Source organism: Heterocephalus glaber, unplaced genomic scaffold (genome assembly GCF_053883595.1).
Source record: "Heterocephalus glaber isolate CG9 unplaced genomic scaffold, H.glaber_assembly_v1.0 deba00001457, whole genome shotgun sequence".
NCBI classification, from domain to species: Eukaryota; Metazoa; Chordata; class Mammalia; order Rodentia; family Bathyergidae; genus Heterocephalus; species Heterocephalus glaber.
Genome location: NW_028258305.1, coordinates 13,733,656 through 13,761,610, shown reverse-complemented (window position 1 = coordinate 13,761,610; position 27,955 = coordinate 13,733,656). Strand labels below are relative to the sequence as shown.

At 37.4% G+C, this 27,955-nt stretch overlaps 2 protein-coding genes across 12 annotated transcripts in view; one reads left to right on the top strand and one right to left on the bottom strand.

Annotated features, from left to right (window-relative positions):
- Clhc1 (clathrin heavy chain linker domain containing 1) overlaps positions 1-24,996 on the bottom strand; it is a 65,150-nt gene extending 40,154 nt beyond the window's left edge. For 2 of the 11 annotated variants that reach the window (XM_087216367.1, XM_004867275.3), the window contains exons 1-3: positions 24,586-24,996; positions 9,476-9,733; positions 2,207-2,394 (exon numbers count right to left, since the gene is read on the bottom strand). In XM_087216367.1, coding sequence (XP_087072493.1) covers positions 2,207-2,394; positions 9,476-9,652 — 365 coding nt within the window. In that variant the 5' untranslated portion in view covers positions 9,653-9,733; positions 24,586-24,996. The other 9 variants (XM_087216373.1, XM_087216376.1, XM_087216370.1 and 6 more) reach the window with 8 other exon arrangements.
- A 64-nt stretch (positions 24,997-25,060) lies between these two features.
- Rps27a (ribosomal protein S27a) lies at positions 25,061-27,598 on the top strand. Its single transcript, XM_004867273.4, has 6 exons — positions 25,061-25,351; positions 25,453-25,517; positions 25,988-26,042; positions 26,568-26,653; positions 26,852-26,983; positions 27,411-27,598. Exons 2-6 carry the CDS (start codon positions 25,470-25,472, stop codon positions 27,558-27,560), a joined length of 471 nt encoding a protein of 156 aa, XP_004867330.1. The 5' UTR covers positions 25,061-25,351; positions 25,453-25,469; the 3' UTR covers positions 27,561-27,598.
- Positions 27,599-27,955: the final 357 nt, after the last annotated feature.

Below are 27,955 nucleotides of genomic sequence, written 5' to 3'. Positions count from 1 at the left end.
AAAACAACTTGACAGGATTCTTGCTAAAACTGAACAGTACCCAGATGAATATGAAAGTCCAAAAGTCAAGCCTAGTTGAAAAAGAGTTCAGTTTCCGGGAGTGGTGGCACATGCCTGTGATCCCAGCACTTGGGAGGCAGAGCCAGGAGGATCGCTGTGAGTTCGAGGCTAGCCTGGGCTACATAGTGAGTTTGAGGCCAGCATGAACTACAAAGCAAGACCCTGTCTCAAAAAATCAAAAGAATAAAAAAAGAAAAAGAGTTCAGTGAAGCCTAAGTAGAGTTTGATAGAGAATCTTTGTCAATAAATAAATGACAGTTTTTCTTTCAAATTAAAACCTAATCTGTCACCAAGCATGATGGCACACACCTGTAATCCCAGCTACTCAGGAGGCTGAGGCAGGAGGATCACAAGTTTGAGCCCAGCCGAGGCAACTTGGATCTTGTCTCAAAAAAATAATAAAAAAGAACTGGGGAGGTGACTGAATATGAGACCTTAGGTTCAAACCTGGGTTCAAGCCCCAGGACCAAAACAAAAGAGAAATAACCACTTTGTTAGTGGATAACTGCTGCCAACTTCTGATTATTATACAGAACTTCTGGTAACTACAGCTGGCTCAGAGTAAGAGTTTGCAGTATTTATGAAAAGGAGACTGTGGAGATAAAATAGTGGAAAGTAAATAAAATAGACTGTGGAAATAAAATAACAAATTTCCTAAAGAATTGAAAGTGGGGACTAGGACACTTGTAAATGAATGTTCATAGTGACATCATGCACAAAACAACCCAACAGTCCATCAATAGATGAATGGATAAACAAAATGTAGAATATACAGATAATATTACATGCAATGGAGTATTACTCAGCCATAAAAAAGAATGGCATTCCAATACATGCTACCACATGCATGAGAAAGTATCTGATTGTTGCTCCTTTCTATGCTACTTTTATGATCACCTTGTTTTTAACAACTTCATAATGATGAATCTAATTGAGCATTTCTTAGCATTTATCATACTTGGAATTCTTTGAGTTTCTTGAACCTGTAAACTGGTACTTCTTACCAGTTCTAGAAAACTTTCAGCCATTATTTCTTCAAATGTTATCCCTCTTCTATGTTCTATTTTCTATTTTTAGAGTCGTGATTAGATACAGTATGACCTTCTCACTCTTATCTTCCAGATCTTTACATATCAGCCTCATTGAGATATAGTTCATACACTTTAAAATTCACTCTTGTATATAATTCAGTAAATTTTAATATATTCAAAGTTGTTCAGCCATCAGTACTACCTAATTCTAGAACATACCATCACCCCCAAAATACAATAAGCCTTGTACCCATCAGAAGTCTGCTGAGCAGAAGGCAATTTTCTATGCAGTTCCCAGAGGTGAAATAATTAACTTGTGTTTCATTCTACTAGGCTGCAGCCCTTTATCTTCCTAGCTGTATATGGGGAGTGCTGCCTAGTAGACTGCACCTCTTGGGTAGATCCTAGACTTTGTTTTTAATCCCACTGGACAGTAAAAGCTGAAATTTTTGATCACTAGTTTTAGCAAAATGTTCTCAGGGCCAAAACACCTTTCATGCTCTGCTTATCTTTTGTTAGATTTTACCCTGATAATCTCTTACTCTCTAATCAGCTTTCTGATGTTTTTAGAGAGGTTTTAAAAAAACATTTTAGGTAGCATTTTTCTCCAGGAAGAAGGTTTATTCCAAAATTTAGGCAACCATATTATCAGAAATGGAAGTAAAACTGCACAATTTTCCAAGGTAATTTTGAAATTATCTACACAAATAATTTAACATTTGCTAAAAGTAACACTGAAAACATAAGACTACTCAACAAGAGTGAACACTATTCTCTCCAGTAGGTTACTACCTTTATGTATCACAGGATTAAGTACTTCAGACAATACTCAGGAAATTATACTATCAAATCTTCCATTCAAGAAGTTACCTGCATATCTCATTTTATGATACCACAATTTGCCTCCACTTATAGTAAGAGGTATCATGAAATTCTTAAACAAAAATAACATTCTACTTGAAATACATAAAAAATTGGTGGCAGAGGATAACATAAAATATGGCTTTTATAAGAAAAATGAAATTAAAAAGACTACAAACCACTGGTTAGAATTACACTGACTGATTATCATAATTAAGTAATAATTATCACCTTTTGGGCTACTAATTACTCACTTTTCCTTCAGTTGGATTGTTCTTCTCTGGTGATATACCAAAGCTGTAGGCCCTGCTGCCAAAGCCTTAAGTTTCCCATGGAGATAAAATGCAGTTCTCTGGCTTTTCTTCATTGTCTCAATAAAGGCATCATATTCTTTTTTGATTGAAGTAAGAATGGATTTATATGCGGTAACATACTCTATGACCTGAAATATAATTTTTTTTCTTCCTATGATAATGAATTTTTTCTAAAATAATATAGATCAAAAGCTTTGCAAACAATTACAGATTTTTAAAAATGAAACACAATTGGGCTGGGGATTTAGCTCAGTGGTTCCAGCGCCTGCCTCACAAGCGTAAGGTCCCGAGTTCGATCCCAGATACCAAAAAAAACCACAATTAACAAACATATCTAAAAGTTTTCCAGCAAATTCAAATATCCCTAGTACTCAGAAGGTTGAAGGAGGATCATCTAGCGTTCAAGGCCAGCCTGTTTACATAGTGAATTCAAGCCTAGACTATAATAGTGAGATCCTGTCTCAAAAAAAACACAAAAAATCTAATACCAAGTCTCGTCTTCTCAATTCTTTTTTAATTACATATATTCTCTTACTCCCTCCAAATCTAGTCTCTGAGTTCATTTAAACCTTAAGAGCCTGAACTCCCTTCACCTGTTTTTCTCACCTATCAACTCATACTGGTTAAGCAATATTCTCAATTCCTAACTGGATTTCTACTTTCAAGATGTCAAATACAACTGTAGGAAACCTCTCATCACTATACATTCATGGTTTCCAATGGGATTAAGCAAAGAATACTCAGGAAGAATAACAGAAGAAAATAATATAAGAAAGAATAGCAAAAAACACAGTGGGTGTGCCTGCAGAGAAGCAATGGGTCTGAGATGAAAAGGGCCTAAACTTCCTTCATATACTCTCCTGTATTGGCTTTCTTTTTTCCTTAATCTTGTATATGCATTACCCATGCAAAAATTAATCATCAAAAATTTTTAAAAACAGAAATGTTACAAATAATTTATGGTTGCCAAATTTTGCTCATGAGGATTTCAGAAAGGACTGGTGTACATAAGGAACAGAAGTGATCAAAATTTTCTCTGAAACTTGAAATTATGATTTCTATCCCTGATACATTTCTAGTGTTTGGTATCCCCCAGATAGACAATAGCTAGACAATATCTAGAGAAAGTTATCCAGGAAGACACTTGATCTACCAAGATACAAAATAAGGAAACTGGACACGGTGGCACACCACCTGCCTATAATCCTACCCTTTGGAAGATGAGACAGGACGATCCTAAGTTCCAGTGCAGCCCGGGCAACTTGGCAACCTAGTATGACCCTGTCTCAAAAGTCAAAAAGGCCCCAGTACCATAAAAAAAAAAATCAAAAAGGGCTGTGATGTAGGTCAGTGTAAAGGCCCAGAGTTTAGATAGATAGATAGATAGATAGATAGATAGATAGATAGATAGATAGATAGATATTAATCAATGCCAAGTACCAGGAGAACATAATTAAGTAGGAGATACATGTTCTTTCTTTGATATCATACTACTATCCACTCAAATCAAAATAAAATTCAATAATAAAATAAAAGTCACTATTTGTGGTCTTCCCAGTGAAGCAACTTGCTATTCCTGGCCTTCCTCTATTTCATGTACCCCTGTGATGTGCTCCAACAATCCAAGACAATTGAGATGCTAATGCAATTAGCTGTTAGCAGGGCCGGGGATTTAGCTCAGTGGTTCCACTGCCTGCCTGGAAAGGGCAAGGTCCCAAGTTCGATTCCCGGTACCAAAAAAAAAAAATTTGCAATTTGCAATAATACAATTGCAGTGATACCATGATCACCTTCCATATCAGTTTTCTAGAAGAAACAGATTTCAGAAGAACACTCATGGATATCTTTGAAAATACACAGAAAATGTATTAAAGTAGAGGATGCAAACTCATATGTCACAGGTAGGATACAGCTGGCAATTTCAACTAATCCATGATATATTTTAAAATTTAGGAAAATCATATTTTCAGCATCTCTTGAAAATGCTGAAAAGTCTACCAGTGTGGAACCCCCATTCCTTCATGGCAGTAATAGCTGGAACATTAGACTGCATTTATTCTAAAATCCAGTTGCCTATATAAGAATCCATTTCTATAGGCTCTTCTAGCTTTGGTCTTCTTTGCTTACTAGATCACGGACTCATTCTATAATCAATTCTTGGTATGAATCTCAAGCCCTCTCTGCTTTGATTCAGATATCCTCTCTAAGCCAAATCATTTCAAACATAATTTCTTTTGGTATTTGTTTTCCAGTTCCAAGTATCCAGAGATGCAAGTTGAAACTTTTATCTTTTGCCCAACTAGATCCTTCCAAGAGAGAAATAATATCAGAGAAGGCAATCAAATCATTCAAATCAATCAATCTGATTGTTAATAATGAAATGTGGTAGGGGAAAGGAAAGAAGGGAAAGGAAAAAATATGAGAAAAGGAAAAAACAGAAACAGTCTTTGTTTGCTCTCTCTTTTTTTTGGTACCGGGGATCGAACTCAGGTCCTTGCACTTGTGAGGCAGGCAGCAGAACCACTGAGCTAAATCCCTGGCCAGAAACAGTCCTTGTAAATAGGGAGGGGTGGAGGGGTTAAAGGGAGGGCAAGGGAATGGGGAAAAAATAAGAACCGAGATATATCATGTACAGGTACAAATTCCCAATGATGAATGTCATCACATTGTATACCTAAAATGTACCAATAAACTTAATGAATTTAAAAAATGAAATGTCTTGGAATAATGTGAAAAGGAAAAAAGAAGATAGAAGAAAAGTTCTTTTCTTCTAGACGTATCAAATGACTTCTATTTCAGAATTCCTCTCAGTCCTGAAGAGTTCTTTATAGTGTCAAATAAATGTACAATTTATAGTTATACATGTACAGATAGTCCAGATAGAAATCTTGGAGGAGAGAAAAGAAGGACTATAGGGCCAGGGATTTAGCTCAGTGGTTTCATCGCCTGCCTCACAAGTGCAAGGACCCAAGTTCGATACCCAGTACCAAAAACAAACGAAAAGGACTATAGAACTAGATATTATTTTTTATGTAACCCCATGTATTTTCTCTAAGAATTAAATTTACCAGCACCAACTGAAAAATGATTTCACTACATACTAATTTAAAGCAGATTGACCAATAACAAATGCTGGCGGGGTTGTGGGGAAAATGGAACCCTTCTTCATTGTTGGTGGGAGTGTAGATTGGTGCAACCACTGTGGAAATCAGTATGGAGATACCTCAAAGAACTAGGGCTGGAAGTCCCATTTGACCCAGCTATTCCCCTGCTGGGGATCTTCCCAAAAGAATTAAAAGCATCATACCAGAGAGATTTACATGCACCAATGTTCATAGCAGCACAATTCGTAATAGCTAAAACTTGGAAGCAGCCCAATTGCCCATCAACTGGAGACTGGATAAAGAAAATGTGGTTTTTTAATAAAATGGAGTACCACTCAGCCATAAAGAAATGAGAAATTAAGAGACATTTATAGCTAAATGGACGCACATTGAGGCGATACTCTTAAGTGAAATAAATAGGACACACATGTGTAAATACCAAATAGTTTCTCTAGTCTGAGAAACTGAAAGTGTAAATAAGGACTAAAAGGTATAATAATGTGAAATAGGAAGAAATGGCAAAGGGGAAGGGGAAGTGGGAAGGATAGGGGAAAGGAAAGAAGGGAATGGAATTAATATGAGAAAATGAAAAAATGGAAACAAAGTCTTTGTAAATAGGGAGGGATGGGGGGTTGAAGGGAGGGCGGGGGAAGGGGGGAAAATAAGAACCAAGAGAGATTATGTAAAGGTGCAAATTTCCAATGATGAATGTCATTATATTGTACACCTAAAATGTAACCAATAAAATTACTTTTAAAAATAATAACAATAAATAAAGCAGACGGCTCTTAGGTAAGAAAAATTCTGACAAGCCAGCATTCAGGCATGCAAAGATAAGCAGGTCACATAATTTCCCTTGCTGATTTCACACAAGATGATTCAGCATGACTCTTTTTTTTTTTTCCCATTAAGTTTACTGGTACATTTTAGGTATAAAATACAGTTACATTCATCATTGGGATCTTGTACCTTTACATGAGTATCTTGGTTCTCATTTTTTTCCCTTCCCTTGCCCTCCCTTCACTCCCTCCACCCTTCCCTATTTACAAAGATTTTGTTTCCATTTTTTTCCTTTTCTCATATTTTTTCTTTTCCCTTTTTTTCTTTCCCCTACCCCTCCCACTTCCCCTGCTCCTTTAGACCTTTTCTTCCTATTACACAATATCAATTATACATTTTTAAAATTACAGTATCCACAGATTTTGCAGAATTTAAAAGGATACAGAAACCATATTTCAAAAATATGTTTTGAAATAAATTTGACAACTTCTAAGAAGCACCTTGGAAGACAAATTAATGAAACTAACTCTGGAGGAAATATACAATTTGAATAGCACCTATTAAAGAAAGTATATTCCTAGCTTGAAAACCTACCTATATGACAACAGCAGGCTCATATACATTTTAACTGATAAATTATATCAAACAATTAAAGCAGAAAAAAGAAGGAACACTTCTCCCCTCATTTTAGGAACTCAACATTGTGCTAATCCTAAAACTGGATAAAGATAATAGAAGAAAAAAGTATGAACATAGATAGAAAATTGTTTAACAAAACAAACTATTAGAAGTCTGATCTGGCAAGATGTAGAAAGTGGTTTTGTTATAGAGATGGCAGTGTTGGTTCAGCTTTGGAAGATCCACCCCCAAAAGTCATCATTTTAACAGAGGAAAGGAAAAAGCCATATGATCCTGTCACTAGTTGGAGAAAAAGTATCAGACTAAATTCTACAGCTGTTCATGGTAAAAGCTATCAGGAGACTAGAAGTAGAACAGAAACTTCTCAACAGATTAAAGACATGTACTCCATCCTTCCAGCGAGAATGCCTTATATGAATGGAGAAGATACAATGCTTTCTCCCTAAGGTGGGGAACAAGGGCAGATATGCTTACTCTTTATCTGTCCATTAAACTTTGAAACCTAGGCCCCACCAAAATAGTATGGCAATAAAATGACACAATTAGGATAGGATTGGCAAGGTAGAAGCAAAATCTTTGTATGTAGATGAAATGATCATCTACAGAGAAAATACTAAGAAATCTCTAGGAGCCCCTAGAACTTGTATTTGAATTTAGCAGGATTAGAAAACACAAGGTATACATAAAAATTCAGGTCTATGTATACTTGCTATAAATGAAGAATTGTCAGCATGACTCTTGATATTTATGAAACCTATTCAAGGTACTACCTTTATGTAAACATTCACCCAATATAGTCCTTAATAACTAAAAGACCAGCAATGATCATCAGTACCAGTGATCATAACATATAAAATGAAGATAACCTGCTAATGTACCAATTCCAAAAGACAGATTTTTCTGGATGATTTAAGTGGAGAAAAGATGCCTTTTCTGTATTTTATACTCTTATTTATATATATCAATTTTCTTAATTCCTCTTGTAGGTACATAACATGACTTCACGTCCTATTTTTCCTAGATTGAGGCACTAGAGGTTTTGTTTGTTTGTTTTTGCCACTGGGAATTGAACCCAGGGCCTTCACATTGAGCTACATCCCCAGCCCTATTTTATTTTTTATTTTGAGACACAGTCTCTCTGAGTTACCCAGGTTTGGTTCAAACTTGTGGTAATCTTCCCACCTCGGTCTCCTAGAGTGTTGGGATTACAGGCATGTACCACCACACCTGGCTATGCCACTAGGTTTTTACTTAGAGGGGAAATAAAGAGTTATAATGTCATATTTAAAAAACAAAAGACTGATTTCCAGTTTTGTCTGTTTTACTCAGTGACCAATAGTGTACGGAAGTGTTAAGGTAAGCACTTACTCCCGGCAAAGAGAAAAGGATGCTGACTTCACTAAGTTTACTTTCAGGGCTTCTTTCAAAGGAGGGCTTTTTTTTTTTTTAAGGCAAAATAATTAGAATCAATGGGCAAACTGTAGTTGTTTATAAGGAAAAAGTTATTTGTAAAATTTTAAAGAGCAAAATCAAATATATAACACTTTCTAATCTTATCTCTTCCTGTAAGTCTAGTCAAACCCCGTTTACCATGCTTATCGAGACCTGTAACTATAAGAGTTCTCAATATTTATATCAAGTTTTTTTTCCTTTTTTTTTTTTTTTGGTATCGGGGATCTAACTCGGGACCTTGCGCTTGCAATGCAGGTGGTGGAACTACTGAGCTAAATCCCCAGCCCTGTTTGTTTTCTTCATTTATTCTGAACCAGGTTTCTCAACATACTGCCTAGGCTGTCCTTGATCTCCTGGTTTCAAAGGATCCTCCAGTCTTGGCCTCCATAGTAGTTGAAATACAAGCACAGGTTACTCTGGCTGGCTGGAGAGGTCTCAGCTTAATGTACTAGATCAAATTTAAACCAAGACTTTAGTGACACCATAAACAAACCCCAAACAACAAGGAATGAGCAGGTTCTTGTATGCAACCTTCAGATGGAAGGGTCAAAATGATATCAGAAGGCTCAGCCAAATTACTGATCAAAATGGCCTGCTAAACCCAATGTGGTAGTGCATGCCTGCAACTCCAGCTACTTGGGAGGCTGAGGCAGGAGGGTCACACATTTGAGGCCAGCTTGGGCAACTTAGACTGACTCAAAATTAAAAATACAATAAAAAAGCAGGGGATGTAGCTCAGTCTGAAGGCCATGGGTTCAACCCTCAGTACCACACACACAAAAAGAAGGCTTGCTAAGATAAAATAAGTAAACTCTTATTAGCAGGTAATATAAATCCAACATTGTATTTTCCCCATTCTTCTCTTTCAGACAAACTGGATGAACTACTCAAAAATAATAGGCAGAGGTGGTGGGCGGGGAAGGGGAAAGGAAAAATTATGAGAAAAGAAAAAAAATGGAAACAAAATCTATGTAAATAGGGAAGGGTTTAGGGGTGAAGGGCACACACCCTTTTAATGGGGAAAAAATAAGAACCAAGATACATCATGTACAGGTACAAGCACCCAATGATAAATGTAAATGTATTGTATACCTAAAATGTACGAATAAAAGAATTTCAGGAGATTATATATAAAAAAAAATGACAGGCAGAATATAGTAAAACAAGCATTGTTATTAGTAAGGCAGAAATATAAGTTGGCAAAAACTTAAAGTTCTTAAGAGCATTGTGATACCTTATCGAAAACATTTCTGTATATGATATAATATTCATCAGCAGGCCCTTTCTCATTACAGCCCGCTCTTTCAGTTTCTGTAATTATGTATCTTTGCATACTTTCCAAAAATTCCTTGTCACTTCTGCTAATGATAGGAGGGAGAACAGCATGTTTATGTATTTCTTGGGCCGACATAAATCACAGTATGCACACTTTTCACCAGAGGAACATTAAATCTTGACCATTTTTTGCAACAAAGCCAAAACTTTGATAAGCCTGAAAGAAAAAAAGAGACCATAAGTTAATCTAAAAGATTAAAATTATAAATCAAATTTTAATCTAAAAATGTATATTCTTTTCAGAAAAAAATTTTCTGTGGATAAATATTTCAGTCTATGGATTAAAATATCTATTCTCTGATAAACTAGAGACATTTATAGATAAATGGATGGACCTTGAGGCCATACTCTTAAGAAATAAATAGGACACACATGTGTAAATACCAAATAGTTTCTCTGATGCAAGAAACTGAAAGTGTAAATGAGGATCAAAATGCGTAATAGATAATGTAAAATAGGAAGAAATGAACCACAGGCAAGGGAAATAAAATGGGGGGAGGAAAAGAAAAATCCATGAGAAAAGAAGGAAAAAACAAATAAAATTTTTGTAAATAGGGAGGGGTGGAGGGGTGGAAGTGTGGGAAGAGGAATGCGGATAAAACAAGAACCAAGATATATCATATACAGGTTCAAATTCCCAATGTTGCACATGATCATAATGTATACCTAAAATGCACCAATAAACTTAATCAGAAAAAAAATGTCTATTTTATTCTACTGATACATGCTACAACACTGGGAACAGAAATACCAAATACTGGCCAATTAAGAACTTGTCCCTTTCCAACCAGGTACAACTTCTGTCATATATATCATAGAATTTATGATGTTTTTCTTTTCTTTTTTTTTTTTTTTTTTTGGTACCAGGGATTGAACTTGGGACCTTGTGCTTTTGAGGCAGGTGCTGGAACCACTGAGCTAAATACCCAGCCCCTATGATTTCTTATTTTAACTTAATACTTTCATTTACTCATTTACTTATTTATTTTTGTTTTTTGAGATAGGGTCTCGCTATTAGTTCAGGCTGGCCTTGAACTTACTATGTAGCAACAACTGCCTCTAACTTGCAGTAATCCTCCTGCCCCAGCCTCCCAAGTCCTGGGATTAGAGGCATGCACCATCATGACCAGCTTTCTTTTTTATTTATTTTTTAGCAATGCTGAGGATCAAACTCAGAGCCTTGTGCATGCTACACAAGCACTCCAGCACTGAGATATACCACAATACTTTTTAATTTTTTATATCACATCTTAATAGTAATTTTAAGGACACCTTAAGGGGATCAAAAAAATCACTGAAATTCAATGCTTTTTAATAGGAGATTTAGTGTTTTATTAATTTGTTTCATGTGGGAAAATTAACTTTTAATTCTTTGCATGTAACAAATAAGGTCAAATACTTCTCGACCCCATTGCCTACCTGGCCTAGTCACAGTCATCCAAGATACAATAGCTATAATTAGTTTTTAATGATAAATTTTATAATTCTCATCCTTAATATGAAAGCACTAACTGAAAAGTAAGAGGTAGGATTTCTGTTAAATTCTATACATCAAGGTTGGGGATGTAGCTCAAGGTGCAAGGCCCTGCATTCAATCTCCAGCGCCACAAAAAATAAAAAACCTATTCATTAATGATGTCACATACCAGAGTGTAGTACTCAAGCAGATTTATTATGTTGCTTTTAGTGAAGAATTATTATCCAACTGAAGTTGGATACAGAAGTGGGTACCTAAGATCTACTCACATTAATATCAGGCAGAACCCTTGGCTTGCTTAAAAATGTCTGGCAAGTTAAAACATTTTAACTTCCCTCCAATTACAGAAGTATATGTCCATGGTATGAAATTTGGAAAATATAGTCCTGGTATGGTGGTGATGGCTATAATCACAGGCTACCTGGGAGGCTTGACAGGAGGATCTCAAGTTCAAGGCCAGCCTGGGCAACTTAGTGAAAACTTACCTTAAAATAAACAGATAGAAAGGCCGGAGGATGTAGCTCAACATTGTCTCGATTCAATCCCCAGTACAGAAAAAATATGAATGTAAAATAAAATAAACCAAAGAAAATTAGGGAAGAAAACAAAATTCATCCAGGATCTTACTACCCAAAGATCCAAAGACAATCACCATTTAATATTGCAATATATTTCCTTTCAAGTGTTATTAAAATTGTAAGCAAATTCCACTTTTTTTTTTTTTTTTTAATGTGGAGCTAGAGGCAAGCACTTTCCTACTGAGATACATCCCAGCGCAGGATCAAATTCTAAATTCAGTTGTGTATTCTAAATTTTCACTTAATATTGGAAACATTTTCCATGTGTTAAATTTTTTCAAAAATAACTTCTAAGGGCCAGGGATTTAGCTCAGTGGTTCTACTGCCTGCCTCGCAAGTACAAGGTCCCGAGTTCCATCCCCGGTACCAAAAAAAAAAAAAAAATTGAACAAAAACAACTTCTAAAGATTGCATGGTATTTCATGGTGTGACATTTCACAATTTATTTAACTGTGCACTAGACTCCAGGATATTTTCACTATTATAAGCAAGGCTATGATGAAAAAAACACCTAAACTGATTTTATGATACTTGGCAATATAATTGATATCTGGTTATCTGAAATAACATATGTAACTTGTAAATTCTACCTATAGGTTGTACATAGGTGAGGAGACACCAAAAAAAATTATGAAGTTTAAGAGACTAAATGCAGGAAGAAAAAAAAAATGTAGAGTAGCAATCAGCAGCAAAATACAGCCTCTCCTGGACCAGGAATCAAGACACCTAGATTGTCTTGACGTAGATAACTTGGTGAAGAGAAAAAAAAGAAGTAGAACTCTGAGAAACTGAGGGAGCTAACAGGTAAACAAGAAACTACAAAAAAGCTAGAAAAATAGAGCACAACATAAAGAAAAGAACAAAGCAGTTGCCAGGCATGATGGTGCACACCTGTAATCCCAGCACTTGGGAGCCTGAGGCAGGAGGACTGCTGTGAGTTCAGGGGCAGCCAACGCTACATAGCGAGACCCTGTCTCAAAAACGAACAAAAAGAAGAATGAAACAGTCTGAAAGGTCACACCAGCTCCCAGGAAGGGGCACCTGTCTCTGCCAACACACAGAAAGCCTGGAGAGGGTTGGCAGCTCCAGGGAGAAACATGAACCTGCAGTACTACTAGCCCCAAGAAATCTGCACAGTTACATAAACTCCAAAAACAGTGTAGAGTTTTACTCCAAAAGTGACTACTTCTGCATGGCAGGCTAGAGTTGGAGAAGAAATCCAGGGTAGCACCCACTCACTAAATTTGTGAAGGTTTAATCAGGAGCTATTTTGGGAAGGAGGTAATTGTTTAAGAATGAGCCACAGAACAACTTTGCTTCAGTTTCTGGTATTCCCCTGTGACAGTGACTGGGTGGGAGATGACCATAAGAGACAGTTGTCAAGAGTGTGTGGGCTAAACAAAGATGCCCTGAGAAGTTCAAGCTCAGGCTAGGAAGGACATGAGAGCCCCAAATTCCACAGTGAGAAGCCAAGCCTGGCAACTGTGGCTTTCAGGGAGTGCTGGGTCTAAAAGTGCTGGCATTAAGTTCAGTGGTCTGCTTAAACCCCATCCCACTGCCTAGATCCGGCACAGAGATGAGTGGCCTGATTGCCTTACCCATCACCATTGTGAGCAAGGATACACCTTGGCTTGCACAGCTGCCATAGCCTGAGATGTGCAGACAGAGGAATCTTGGAGCAGAGATGCGGGGAGCACCTCACAAACCCAGAGAAAACTGAGACGGTACACAGAGGAACATGGAAAGTGAGATTTGCCAAAGTGACTACTATACAGCCTTAAGGGAGGACACTATTGACCGAGCACTAGCACACCCAACAGAAAAGGCAGGGCAGGATTTAACATTCACACACAAAAACATGACTGTGGAAACAAAATTGGTCTTAGCAGTGACTCACTATCTCTTTCCTGTATCTGCTGGATTCCAAGACTGAACATCCTAGAAATAAACTACTCATTCAAAAACAAAGAGAAAGGGCCGTGGATTTAGCTCAGTGGTTCTGCCGCCTGCCTTGCAATCACAAGGACCCAAGTTTGATCCCCAGTACCAAACAATAAACAAAAAACAAAGAGAAGCGAAGCATGGTGCACACACCTGTTATCCCAGCACTTGGGAAGCCGAGGCAGCAGGGATGCCATGAGTTTGAGGCTCGCCTAGGCTACATAGTGAGGTCAAGGTCAGCCTGAACTATACAGCAAGAAAAGACCCTGACTCAAAAAAACCAGAAATTTTTGGAGATGAATTTCTTTTTTTTTTCTTTCTTCATTGGATTTTGGGGTTTGGGTTCTTATCTTTTTATTTATTTTCCCTTTAAGTTTTTCTCTCCTTTTTTATTTCTTTCTTTTGCTATTTTTCTTTGTTCTTTTCTGTTACTTTTTATCAATTTCTATTAATTTCTTTTTACTCCTTAATAGGATTGTTTAGCTCACTTTGCTCTCCTCATCATGGATTGTTTACTTTTTCAAATTTTACTTCTTTCATTCTTCTATTCCCCACCCCCTCTATCTTTACTAGTATAACTATTAAGCTTTATTAATCTTTAGATAGTTAGCTCTATGCTATTGCTCTAGAATTCTTTTCTGTTATTAGTGGAGGTACACTTGTTGCATTTAGTAGATATTTATTGTATGTCAGCATTTGGTTTGCCATAGTGTATATACTATAATTTTAGATCTCTTGTCTATGGTTAAAGGTAGTACATTATTGGTTCTTATGGTATGTCAATATCCAGTGTGTCTTTGATGTTAATATTGCTGCTGATTTGTTGCTTTTGCCAGGGTGGCATAATTGTTTTTCTAATGCCAATACCTGGATTGCTTTTGCATCATTAACAATACTATTGCCCATTCCCCTCTGGGTACTGAGTACTGGGCTGAATATACTGCATCTTCCCCTCCAAAATTAACAAATGTGTGGCCTATAGTTAGCCATGCCCAGATTACATCACTGAAAAGCAGTCACTAACTAAAGAAGTCTCCATACTAGCAAAAAAAGTCCTTGCTCTATAATTGACCCACAACCTCATCACAAAAACAAACAAAAAGCCAATAGAAACATGAGAAGATGTCATGGTTTGTGTTTAGATGTCCCCCGAAAGCCTCATGTGAATGAGGTGGGGCTTTTTAGGAGGTGGCTGGATCTAGATTGTGTGACTGGAATTGATTCATGGAACAATGCTTAGGTTCAAGGGCACTAGGATTAAGAGTGTGAGTGCTACCCGCTCTGAGTAGCCTGGATAAAATAAAACGAGCAGGAAGATGCCGTTAAGGTCCCTTGCTGCTTTGTTAACTTCTGGCCACCATAAACTGTTTCTCCTCTACAAGGCCTGGCTGCCACACCACCCTGCCTTGAAGTTAATCGATTATGGACTGAAACCTCTACAAACTGTGAGCTAAATAAACCCTTTGCCTTTTAACTTTGGGTGTTGGGTGTTTTGCCTCAGCAAGGAGAGAAAAGTAAGACAGAAGATAAGGCAACAAAATGCTTCCAAGAACTCCTAATTCCACCAAATTTGATCCATGGGACACCAAAGGGACAAAATCAAAAGCCACACAGCTGAATTATTCAAAAGGGTAACAAAGGAGTTTGGTTTTTTTTTAAGAAAGATCAATAAGGTGCTCAACCAGCTCAAAGAAGATATAACTAAACAGATAATGAACTTAATAAAATGCTCAGTGAATATATAGAAGATGTTAATAAAAACCTAGATGAGCTAAATGAAATAATACAAAAAATGAAATGACCAGTTTGGTAAAGATTTAGAGTTCAGAGCCAGAAATTTAGCTCAGTGGTGCAGCCACCTGCCTATAAAGCACAAGGTCCTGAGTTTGATCCCTGGTACCGAAAAAAAAAAATGATGTAGAGTTCATAAAAAAGTACCAAAGAGAAAGCCAGAAAATTAAAACCTCTATTGAAAGTATGAGCAGCAGAAGTGATCAATATGAGGATCAAGTGTTAGAACTAAAAGGCAGGACTAATACCAGAAACAATATTCTCAGAGATACCTTAAAAACAAAAAGAGAGCCAGGTGTAGTGGAGCATGCCTGTTTTATCCCAGCATTCAGGAGGCTGAGACAGGAGGATTGCCATGAGTTTGAGGCCACCCTGGGTTACATAGTGAGTTCAAGGCAAGCCTGCACTACAAAACAAGACCCTGTCTCAAAAAAAAAAAAAAACACACACACACACAAAAAACCAAGAGAGAGAATATGAAAAATAGATTCACCAGTTGCCAGATGACTTGAAGGAGCCCACTCTAAGATTAAATGGAACTGGTGAAAAATCAGAAGATAGCACAAATAGCATAAAAAATCTATTTACTAAAATAATAGAGAATTTCCCCATACTGGGGAAATAATTTAACATACAGATAAGTGAAGCAATAATACCACAAATAACCATGATCAGAAAAGAACTTCTTTATGACACACATAGTTAAATTCCCAGAAGTACAATGCAAGGATAGAATCTTAAAAGATATTAGAGAAAAGAAATCACTTATGAAGGTATACCTGCTAGAATTACAGCAGACTTCTAAACACAAAACTTAAAGGCCAGAAGAGTTTGGAGTGAAATATTTTAAGTCCTAAAGGAAAACAACTTCCAACCCAGACTGATATTCCCTGCAAAATTATCCTCAAAATTGATGGAGAAATAAGGTCTTTCCATGACAAACAAAACGAAACAAAACACCTTAAGACATTCATGACCACCAAACAAGCACTCCAAAATATTCTCAAAGATATCCTAGAAAGAGACAATGCAAAAAGGTCTAATGAAATGAATACACCAGGTAGGGTAAACAGTTAAACAGAATGGTATGGGGTGGGGTGGGGAGGTGTTAGCAACAGGAAAATAATGCAATGACAGGAAAAGTCATTATATTTCAGTACTAACTCTCAATGTGATTGGTCTCAATTCCCTAACCAAAAGACACATTGACAGATTGGATTAAAAAAATAAAAAAGGTAAGCTGTGTACAAAACACATTTACTCCAAAACCAAATTAGAGACTAAAAATAAAAGGATGAAAAACAATATTCCATGCAACAGAAGCCTGAAAACAAGCAGAAGTGGCTACCTCATTTTCAGACAGAGTGGACTTAAGCCAAAACTGATCAGAAATGGCAAATAAGGTAACTACATATTGGTTAAGGGAATAATTCAACTGAAAGAGATAACAATTACAAACATACATGCACTAAACACCGGCACAACCAACCTCATAAAACAAACACTACTGAACTTAAAATATCAGATAACATCAACACAATTACAGTGGGGGACCTCAACACCTCACTATTACAAATAGATCAACTAGACAAAAAAATCAACAAAGAATTATCAGAGTTGAACTACACCTTTGAACAAATGAACTTAATAGATATCTACAGTGTTCCACCCAACAACAGAATACACATTCTTCTCAACAGCACATGGAACTTTCTCCAAAATAAATGACATTGTAGCCCACAAAACATGCTTAAATAAGTGCAAAGGAATCAAAATTATCCCATTCATATTACCATATCATAGCACAATGAAACTAGAAATCAATGACAAAAGAAACCACAGAAATTATGCAAACATATGAAAATTAAACAATATACTCTTGAATAATCAATAGGTCAAAGAAAAAAATCAAGGAAGAAATTAGATAGTTCCTAGACTCAAACAATAATGCCAGTACAACACATCAGAACTTACGGGGCACAGTGAAAGCAGAATTAAGAGGAAATTTATAGCTGTGAATGCCCACATCACAAAAACAGAGTGAGCCCAAATAAATAATCTAATGATGCAACTCAAGATTCTAGAAAAATGAGAACAGTCCAAATCCAAAAATAGTACAAAGAAGGAAATTATAAATATCAGAACAGAAATTAATGAAATTGAGACTAGCAAATCAATCCAAAGAACCAATGAATTAATGAGCTGATTCTTTAAAAAGTAAACAAAATAAGACACATTTAGGCAATCTTACCTTAAAAAGCCTACCAACTAAGAATCACCCAAAACCCTATGGATTCGCCACTGAATTCTCCAAGAACATCAAAGAAGATCTAATACCAATGGTCCTTAAACTCTTTAATGGTATCGAAAAGGAAGGAGAACTCTCAGTCATTCCTGGACACTAGAATTACCCTGATTCCAAAACCAGACAAAGGCCCAACTAAAAAAGAGACTAACAGGGTAATCTCCTTAATGAACAGAAACTCAAAAATCCTCAATAAGATACTAACAAACAGAAAGCAACAAATCATAAAAAAGATAATACATTATGACCAAGAAGGCTTCATCCCAGGGATGCAAGGATAGCTGAAAATATGCAAATCAATAAATGTAATACAGGGCCAGGATTTAGCTCAGTGGCATGGGTGCCTGCCTGGTAAACACAAGGTCCTGAGTTCAATCCCTGGTACCAAAAAAAAAGAAAGAAAAATAAATGTAATACAGAAGGATTGAGGGGGAGAATGGGATAAAATAAAACAAAATTTATTTAAAAAACAAATTAGAAAAGAATTGTTAAAAAATAAATGTAATATATCACATAAACAGAAGCAAGAACAAAAACCATATGTTCATTTCTACAGATGCAGAAAAAGCATTTGACAAAATCCAACATTTATTCATGATTTTAAACGCCCTGAAAATAATAGATACAGAAAGACCTTATTTCAATCTGATAAAAGCCATTTATGACAAACCTACTGCCAACATTATATTAAAGGGGAAAAATCTGAAAAAATTTCCCTCTAAAATCAGGAACAAGACAAGGATGTCCTATGATGAATGTTATCATTATGTATATCTAAAATGTACCAATAAATGTTTTGCTTCCAAAAATATATATATATAAGACAAGGCTGTCCATATCACCATTCCTGTTCAATATAGTACTTGAAACACTAGCCAAAGCAATCAAGCAAGAGAAAGTAAAAGGGAGGTAGATAGATAGATTTTTAAATTATCATTATTTGCAGATGACATTATCCTTTACACGGAAGAACAAAAAATTCCACCAAAAGACTCCTAGAATTAGTAACCATATTCAGTAATGTAGCAGGATATAAAATCAACACACAAAAATCAATAGTGTTCCTGTATACCAGCAATAAACTCCACAAGAAAGAAATTAGGAAAACAAGACCATTCACAATAGCATCAAGAGGGCCGGGGAATTAGCACAGTGGTGCCTCTGCCTGCCTCACAATAATATCAAGAAAAATTAAATACTTAGGAATTAATGTAACCAAGGAAATGAAAGATCCCTAAAATGAAAACTACATTACTCTGAAAAAGAGATCAAAGAGGACATCAGAAAATGGCAAGATATCCTGTTTCTGAATAGACAAAAACAATATTGTCGAAATGGCTATAAACCAAAACTGATACACAGATGCAATGCAATTCCAATCAAAATATCAATAGCAATCCATACAGAACCAAAGAAAACAATCCTAAAATTTATATGGAACTAGAAGAGATCCAGAATAACAAAAGCAATCTGGGCAACATGAGCAAAACAGGAGACATTACAATCTCAGATTTCAAGTTATATTACAAAGCTACAGTGATTAAAAACAGCACAACACTGGCACAAAATAGACATGTAGATCAATGAAACAGAACAGAGGATGCAGAAACAACCCAAGGTACATTTGGCTATCTGATCTTTGACAAAGGGGCCAAAAACCTAAGTTGGAGGAAAGATAGCCTCTTTAATAAATGGTGCTGGGAGAACTGATTATTCACATGCAGAGGACTGAATATAGACCATATATCTCACTATGCAGTAAACTAAAATCAAAATGGATCAAAGATCTAAATATTAAAACAATCTGTGGAAGATAAAATAGGTAAAACTCTTAAAGATAGAGATGTAGGCACAGACTTCTGAACAGAACCCCAACTGGAAAAGAAATAACATCAAGGATCATAAATAGGAATACCTGTCAGTACACTGGAAAATGTGAGCTTTTTGTTCAAAATGTATAGTTAATGAATTGAATTTTAAGAATTGTTTCCCAAAATTTGAGTCTGTGCTAGCCTATTGATTTTTATGTCTAGCTTAAAAAGTATTTGAAAATACTATTTTTTGGTGTTTTGTTATTTCCTGTCCTATGACAGTTCTATGCTAAATGTATTTTAAAATAAAATATTTAAATTAAAATAAATTCAAAAACAAAAACAAAACAACAACAACAAAACAAATGGGATTACATCAAATGAAAAACTTCTGTCCAGCAAAGGAAACAACCAACACAGTGAAGAGACAACCTACAGAATGGGAAAAAAATTGTCTGCCTTCTATTCCTCAGAGAGAGTAGTAATATCTAAGAATATATAAAGAACTCAAAATAATTACTCCCCTAATTAAAAGAATCAATAAAAAAATGGGCAATGGAAATGATTAGAAACTTCTCAGAAAAAGTACAAATAGCCTATACCTACATGATAAAATGTTCAACATCTCTGGCCATTAGAGATACCCTAATCAAAACAATATTAAGATTCCATCTTATTCCAAAAAGAATGACTATCATCAAGAAATCAAATAATAACAAATGCTGGTGAGGCTTTGGGGAAATAGAAACCATTCTACATTGTTGGTAGGAATGTAAACTAGTACAACCGCCACAGAAATTACTTTGGACTTTCCACAAAAACCTATAGAAATCCCACTTGACTCAGTTCTTCTCCTTCTAGGTATCATCCCCAAAGAGTTAAAGACATCTTATTACAGTGATAAATGCATACCCATGTTTATAGCAGTACAATCAATAACAGCTAAATCTTGGATGTGGCCTACATGTGTATCAACAGATGAATGGATAAAGAAAATGTGGTATTTATACACAAAGAAGTATACTCTTCCATAAAGAAAGACAAACTTGAGTCTTTCATAGGAAAATGATGCACCTGAGACCATGATGAAATAAATTAGACACACAAATTTAAATATTGCATGGTTGGGCCGGGGATTTAGCTCAGTGGTGCCACTGCCTGCCTCACAAGCGCAAGGTCCTGATTTCGATCCCTGATACAAAAAATAATTATATATATATGGTTGTTCTTATATGAGAAACCCAAAATATAAAGAGCAAAATAAAAAACAGATAATAGGAAATAGGGAGATAGATCTTTTTCAAAACTGAAAGACACTAAGAGATGAAAGGAGTGGGAGAGGAAAAGGGGATAAAAATGAATGAAGGGGCCAAGGATTTAACTCAGTGGTTCTGCTGCCTGCCTCACAAACACAAGGTCCCGAGTTTTATCCCCGGTACCAAAAAAACAAAAAAACGAATTAAGATATGTTATACACATGTATCAACTCCTCACAAGGGATATATTCACTGTGTATGGTAAACACGTACTAACAAAAATTAAAACTTTTGATAACTTCATAGTTTCTTTTAACAGCCTTTTACACCTTAACTTTTGTTATTGTTGTTTTTGGGTGTTGTTGTTTGCAGTACCAGGGATTGAACTCAGGACCTTGTGCTTGCCAGGCAGGCGCTGTGCTGCTGAGCTAAATCTCTGGCAAAAATTAAAAGTTTTTAAAAAGAGGATAATTTTTTTTTTTTTTGAGACAGAGGCTTGCTATATATCTCAGGCTGGCCTCAAACTCACCTCCTCAGGCCCCCAAGTGCTAGGATTAAAGGTATGTGCCACCATACCTGGCTTCACTAAATGTATATTTATGCTGATATACTGGATAATAGGCAATTTACAAATGAACATAAAGTTGTTCCATAAGGTAAATACCTACAAGTGGATACAAAGTTTAAGTGTATATTTTCTGACTCCCCCATTAGACTATAAGTTTGACAAGATCATGAACTAAAATGTTCTCATTTCCCATTATACCTCCCCCACCCATATGCACTCCAATGCATAATAGTTTCTAGCATTGGGTCTTAAATATTTGCCTTCTCACTAAGCAATAATCTTGTCTGCCCAGAAGACATGTGACTTATGGTGCCCTCAAGCCAGAACATAATTAAAGCAATTGTTCCTTAGCATCTTACACCAACTTATATTGCCATTTACTCATTCATTCATATTGGACACTTAGGGATACACTGAAAACAAGTCACCTGGGATCCCAGTCAAACCTATTGGATCTAATAAGTGAGCCACTGCTACTGAGCACAGGAGACAATGACAGCAGTGGCACAAAAGCCCAGAGGGGCATCTCACTAACCTACGAGAAGATATGGAAATGTTAGAAGAAACATCTAGTGCAGTGGGTGGCAAACCTATAGTTCCCATGCCACAGCATGCGTTTGCATCACTGAAAGTTCTAAAAGGATCGCCATCACCAACCTGGTGGAATAATATCTAGGGTAATGCTTAAGTTATGCTGCATTTAATTATTCAATAAATATTTTGAGGGTGCCTATTGTGTTTACCACTATTCTAGATGGCAGAGATATAGCATTGAATAAAACCTCAAGTAGAGACAGACAACACATAAGTGAAAAACATGTGACAGATGGGGGTAAGTTTTACGGAGAAAAACAGTCAAGGTAGGAGGGATAGAGTAAGGAAGTTAGGAGGACACTATCTTATATAGAGTTAAGAAAGAGAAAAGCCCTCACTGGCAAGCTGATGATTTCAGACATCTGAAAAAGGCAGGTCATATAGATTCCTGGAAGAAGTTGTTAAAGCAAAGAGAACATCAAGTCCAAAGGCCACAGAGTGGGACAGTGTGTTAGAGAACAGCAAGGCCTGTGGGGCTCAAAGAGAATGAGCAAGGGAGAGAAGAGGTCAGAGAGGTAGCTGTCACCTCATGTAGGACATACTACCAGCTCATGGGACCCTTTTGTGTAGTTTAGAAAAAGGTGTCCCTTTCTCTGGACAGATTTGGCAGAGCAATGGGCTGGATTGTGGCCTCCACTTGTCCAGTGCTTGAGCAACGGGCTTGCTTATAGAAGCTTAGGCTTCCCTCTGAGTGAGATGGAACACAGAAGAGTTAACAGCTGACTTGCATTTTAAAGAGCCCCTGTAATCCCAGCACTCAGGAGGCAGAGGCAGGAGGATCATTGTAAGTTTAAAGCCAGCCTGGGGTACACAGTGAGTTCAAGGCCAGCCTGAACTACATAATGAGACCCTGTCTAGAAAGAAAGAAAGAAAGAAAGAAAGAAAGAAAGAAAGAAAGAAAGAAAGAAAGAAAGAAAGAATCATCTGACTTTTCTGTGCAGAACAGATTACAAGCAACAAGGGTCAAAGCTGTAAGCATGGTTAGAAGGTGATAATCTGTGTAAAAGATGATGGTGTCTTGAAACAAGGTTGTAGCAGTGGTGGTGAGAAGTGTTCTGCATACATTATATAAGTAAAGCCAAGCCAGGTGTGGTGGTGCACGTCTGTAGCCCTAGCACTCAGGAGGCTGAGGCAGGAGGACTGCTGTAAGTTCAAGGCCAGCCCAGGCTACATAGTGAATTTGAGACCAGTGTGAACTGCATAGCAAGACCCTGTCTCAAAAAACAAAAATAACAAACAAACAAACAAAGTAAAGCCAAGATATGCTGAAGAATTAGACAGATGTAGAATATGAAAGAGTAATCAAGGATGACCATAAAGTTTCTGGCCTTAGCAAGTCGAAAAATTAGAATTGCTATATATGGAGATAGAAAGAACAATTTCCTGAGATGTTGAGTAGATAGCTGGATATGTGAATAAGAAGTTCAATATTAGTGGTCTGAGTGAGAGGTAAGTTTATGAGTCATCTGCATATAAAAGGTATTTAAATGTTATTAGAATAAGATAACCTAGAAAATGTAAATAAGCAAAGATCCTAGGACTAAGGATGCTCTGAGTTTAGAGGTCTTTTAGATCAAGAGGAAGCAGTAAGAGACTGAAAAAGAGCTTCCAGAGTGTTAGAAATAAAAGTGGTGCCCTGAAGTCAGGTGAAGAAAATGTCTCAAAGACGTAGGTAGTGATCAACTGTGTAAAACGCTGTTTACATCAAATAAGATGAAGTGACCATTGAATTTACCAAAATGGAAGACATTAGTGAACATTACAAGACCTATTCCACCAGAATGGTAGGGACAAAAGCCTGAGAGAAGGGGTAAATTGGAGACAATGTCGTTTTGTTTTGTTTTGAGACAGGGTCTTGCTATGTAGTTCAGGCTGGCCTTGAACTCACTATGTAGCCCAAGTTGGTCTTGAACTTGTGGCGATCCTCCTGCCTTAGCCTCCGAAGTGCTGGGATTACAGGTGTGTACCACCACACCTGGCTTGGAGACAACATCTGTTAACATTTTTAAATTTTGTTGTGAAGGTGGAGAGTACTTGGCAAACTACAGCATGAAAAAATGTTCCAGGAAGAGGGAAGGAATGGGTAATTCAGAAGCGCCAAAGCATGAGAGCATAAGTCAGAAAATTCAATCAATTCAATGTTATTAAGATGTAAAGTGAGTGATTAGTTTAGCAGACCAGGTTGTAAGGAAGGCAGAGGCTGAATGTCATACTAAGAAATTTGGACCATGTCCTAAATGTGGAGTATTTGAAAGAGAATGATCATTTTTTCGGGAATGAATATTTTGAAGGCAACAGAGCAGATAGATCAAAAGGGGATAAAGACTGAAAAGCGGTAAGGCAAGGAGATAGATACTGGATCCCTCCAGGAGAAAATTAAGGAACCATGAATTTGGGAGTGGGGAGATGAAAAGGAGAAAGAATTAAGAGGGTACATTAGAAAGGACTCTGTAGTTTGTGGACTGAAGAAAGGACAGGGCAAGGGCATAAATTGCTATACATACCCCAAAACTTTCCTTTTAGGTCCTTCACCAACACTCTCCACGTCTAAATTTGTAAATTCTACAATTAAATAACCTAATTCTACAACTATTAACAGGTTCCTTTCCTTTATGATTCCATTTTAAAACTTGGAAAACTAAAAGTTTCTTTACATTGAACTGTTTCACACTATAACGAGTGACATACCTGGTCCGGAACCTTCCTCACACTAGGAGACTTGGGGGTTGAAAGCGAGGCGGAGGCTACGGTAAGGTAAGAAAAGGTTGAACCCTCATTTCATTTATCTTTCAGTTTTCCTGGAGTAGACCACAAGGAGATTCTATTCTCTTGGAGTCCCAGACAGCGTCTAAATTGGTCGATAATCCTCCGCCTCTCAGCGCCTCTGTAAGCGGGTGAACGACACTTTCATGCCTCACAATATTTTCCTGCCCCTTAAACGGTTTCCTCTAATAATTTCCACCCTGCTCGAAACCATTATTCTGCTACCTTCTCGGGTCCTCACTTGGATCCCCGTCTCCTGACTGGACTCCAGTGCATAGAGATAGTAACTAGGGAGCCTACAGGTGGAGAATTGCATTTTGGGACAAGTAATCCTCTCTCGAAGAGAGGACTGGGAAACTACAACTCCCAGAAGACATTTCCATTTCCTCTTCCCCAATCTCAGTCGTCCACTTTGTGAGACACTCTTGTCCTTGTAGGCTGTATGGGAAAAGTCTTTTTAAAACATTTTGAAATTGTTGAAATGTTTTTTGAAAGCATTCTGAAGGCTAAAGTGAGAAATAAGCCTAGACTTAGAAAAAGAAAAGATTTTCACAACCTAATCTGGCACTGCGTTAGACAGCCTCTGAGACGGCAGCCAGGCATTTGCTGTAGTCGTCTAAGGGGTGGGACCTTCGGTCGTGATAGTCCGTGGGCCCTCGAGGCGGTCTTCCTTTCGGATCCGCCGTCCGTGGTGAGTGTCTTCTCTGAGGCCTGTCCCCGGCTCGTGGCTTGTGGGTCGCCCTCTACCGTATCTATAGATCTAACCTACTTCTTTCTTTTCATCGACTTAAGGTGGGACCGCCGCCAAGATGCAGATTTTCGTAAAAACCCTTACGGGGAAGACCATCACGCTCGAGGTATGGGCCAGGTGGTGTGAGGAAGCCCAGAACTGATTAAGGTCCTGAGGTGGATTTCAGGACCAGCGCTGCTTAGCAAGTGTTAGAACACGTTTCCGAATTTGGGTTCTGGGGCCTAGCCTTGTATTGAGGGTAGTTTGCTGATCATGACCCGAGGGCTGCCTTTCGGTGCCCCCAAACTGGGCCGGTCACTTCTAGAGTAGTTCCCCCCAAATGTAAAGCAAGGGGACCCTGCTGCAGAGAAGGAGGCGCCTCTCGCTAGGCGAGCGCGAGCACGTGTGGCCCCGCAGCCGCCGCCTGCCCGGTGCTGGAGCCCAGATTGTGCTTGGCTGCACCAGTCTAGGGGAGGTCGCCCACTGTGTCAGCTCATTTGGGTGAACTTCGGTTAGGTCCTGTGGTAACTGTTTAATTAAATGACCGTTCTAGTTTCTTGCTGCGTAGCCAACATACTTGGATTTTTAATTTAATAGGTTGAACCCTCGGACACTATAGAAAATGTAAAAGCCAAGATCCAGGATAAGGAAGGTAAGTAATATTTTGTAGTTTGGGGGAGGGGGGCGGGCTGTACCAGTAATCCCTGCACTGAGGAGGCTGAGGCAGGAGGATTGTAGCAAGTTGGAGGCCAGCCTGGGAGACATAATGAGTTCAAGGCCTGCCTGAACTACATCCAAAACTGTCTCAAAAGAAAAACAAATTTTTTTGTTGTTCACAGAAATTAACATTTAAAGACACCTGCTTACCTGAAAGGGCTAGGTGTATTTTGCCTATTTACTGATGGACTCTGGAATGTAACACGCCTTGAGCATGGAAGCAGGCTAGATTAGAATCTCTGCGGGACATTTTGTGTGTGAATTTCTCTGATCCTGTTTGCTAATTTATAAAATGAAAACTAGTAAGTTGGTGTGTATTAAATTTACTAACAAATGTAACATTTATAATGGTGCTGTGCCTGTACTGAGAGCTATACATAGCAGTTACTTGATTCAGGATTATTAGTTTGTTAATTTGAAATATGTAAATGATGTTCTTCTGAATTGTTTTTTTCATTAGGAATTCCTCCTGATCAGCAAAGGCTGATCTTTGCTGGTAAGCAACTGGAAGATGGACGTACTTTGTCTGATTACAACATTCAAAAGGTTTGTTTAGGGGAAAAGCATCCCCTTACAAATAGTTTTATTTGGGAAACTTTTTAATTTAAGTTTGACACAAAAATGGAAGAAAGAGACTAGCAAACAGATTCTTTCCAGGTGACTTTATATTAACTAGGAGATGCGCCATATTGGTCCATTAATGTGTACCATAAAAGCCTGTTTCATCTTCTGTTGCATGAATAGGAGTCCACCCTTCATCTTGTGTTGAGACTCCGTGGTGGTGCTAAGAAAAGGAAGAAGAAGTCTTACACCACCCCCAAGAAGAATAAGCATAAGAGAAAGAAGGTTAAGTTGGCTGTCCTGAAATACTATAAGGTGAGCCAGTTTCTCATTTGTGTACAAGCAGTCTTCATACTAACCTGTCAACATTGTCTGAAATAATTGGACTTGAATATACAGTATTTGAATATTGAGTATTACCTACTTTTGGTTTAAATGAGGCGTTTTGGAAATAAGACTTTCTTTAAAGTTTCTGGAGTTTTTCCTGTTTGGAGTTCACTGTAAGCTGTTCCAAATAGGGTTTTTAGTTTGCAGTGAGATCTGGATTCTTTGGGCATCTACCACTTGCAAAGCTGGGTTTTTAAACTTTTCTATTAAAATTATTGGTAATAGTTTAGAATACTTTGGCTTGTAAGCACTAAAACCCACCAGCATTGTGTTTCAAAGTTAGATATTTTGGGTTATTTAAATCAGACTTCAGAATTTGTATAAAATTAGCTTACAGCAGATTTATACTTTTCAGGTGGATGAAAATGGCAAAATTAGTCGTCTTCGTCGGGAGTGCCCTTCAGATGAATGTGGTGCTGGAGTTTTTATGGCAAGCCACTTTGACAGACATTATTGTGGCAAGTGTTGTCTGACTTACTGCTTCAACAAACCAGAAGACAAGTAATTATACATGAGTTAATAAAAGACTTCAGCTAACATTTAGCAGTTGAATTTTATTGCACATAAATTTAAGGAAATTTTGAGTGTCAAACCGATGGTCATTTTAATCTTGATAGAACCCACCATGATGTGCTTCTGCCATCATGTAAATTTTGCTTCTGGGAATAGTGTGTGACCTGTTTGTAGTTTCTGGATATCTGCAAAGTGCCCGCTGCATGGAAAGAGCTTGATGTTTTCACTTCATAGTAGTGAGGCCAGTTTTTTTAACCTCAACACTAGATACGGGTCAGATAATTCTTAGTGGGTTCTCCACTGTGGCACTGCATATCTGTAATCCTAGTGTTCTGGGAGGCTGAGGCAAAAGGATCACAAATTCAAGGCTAGCCTCAGCGAGTTATT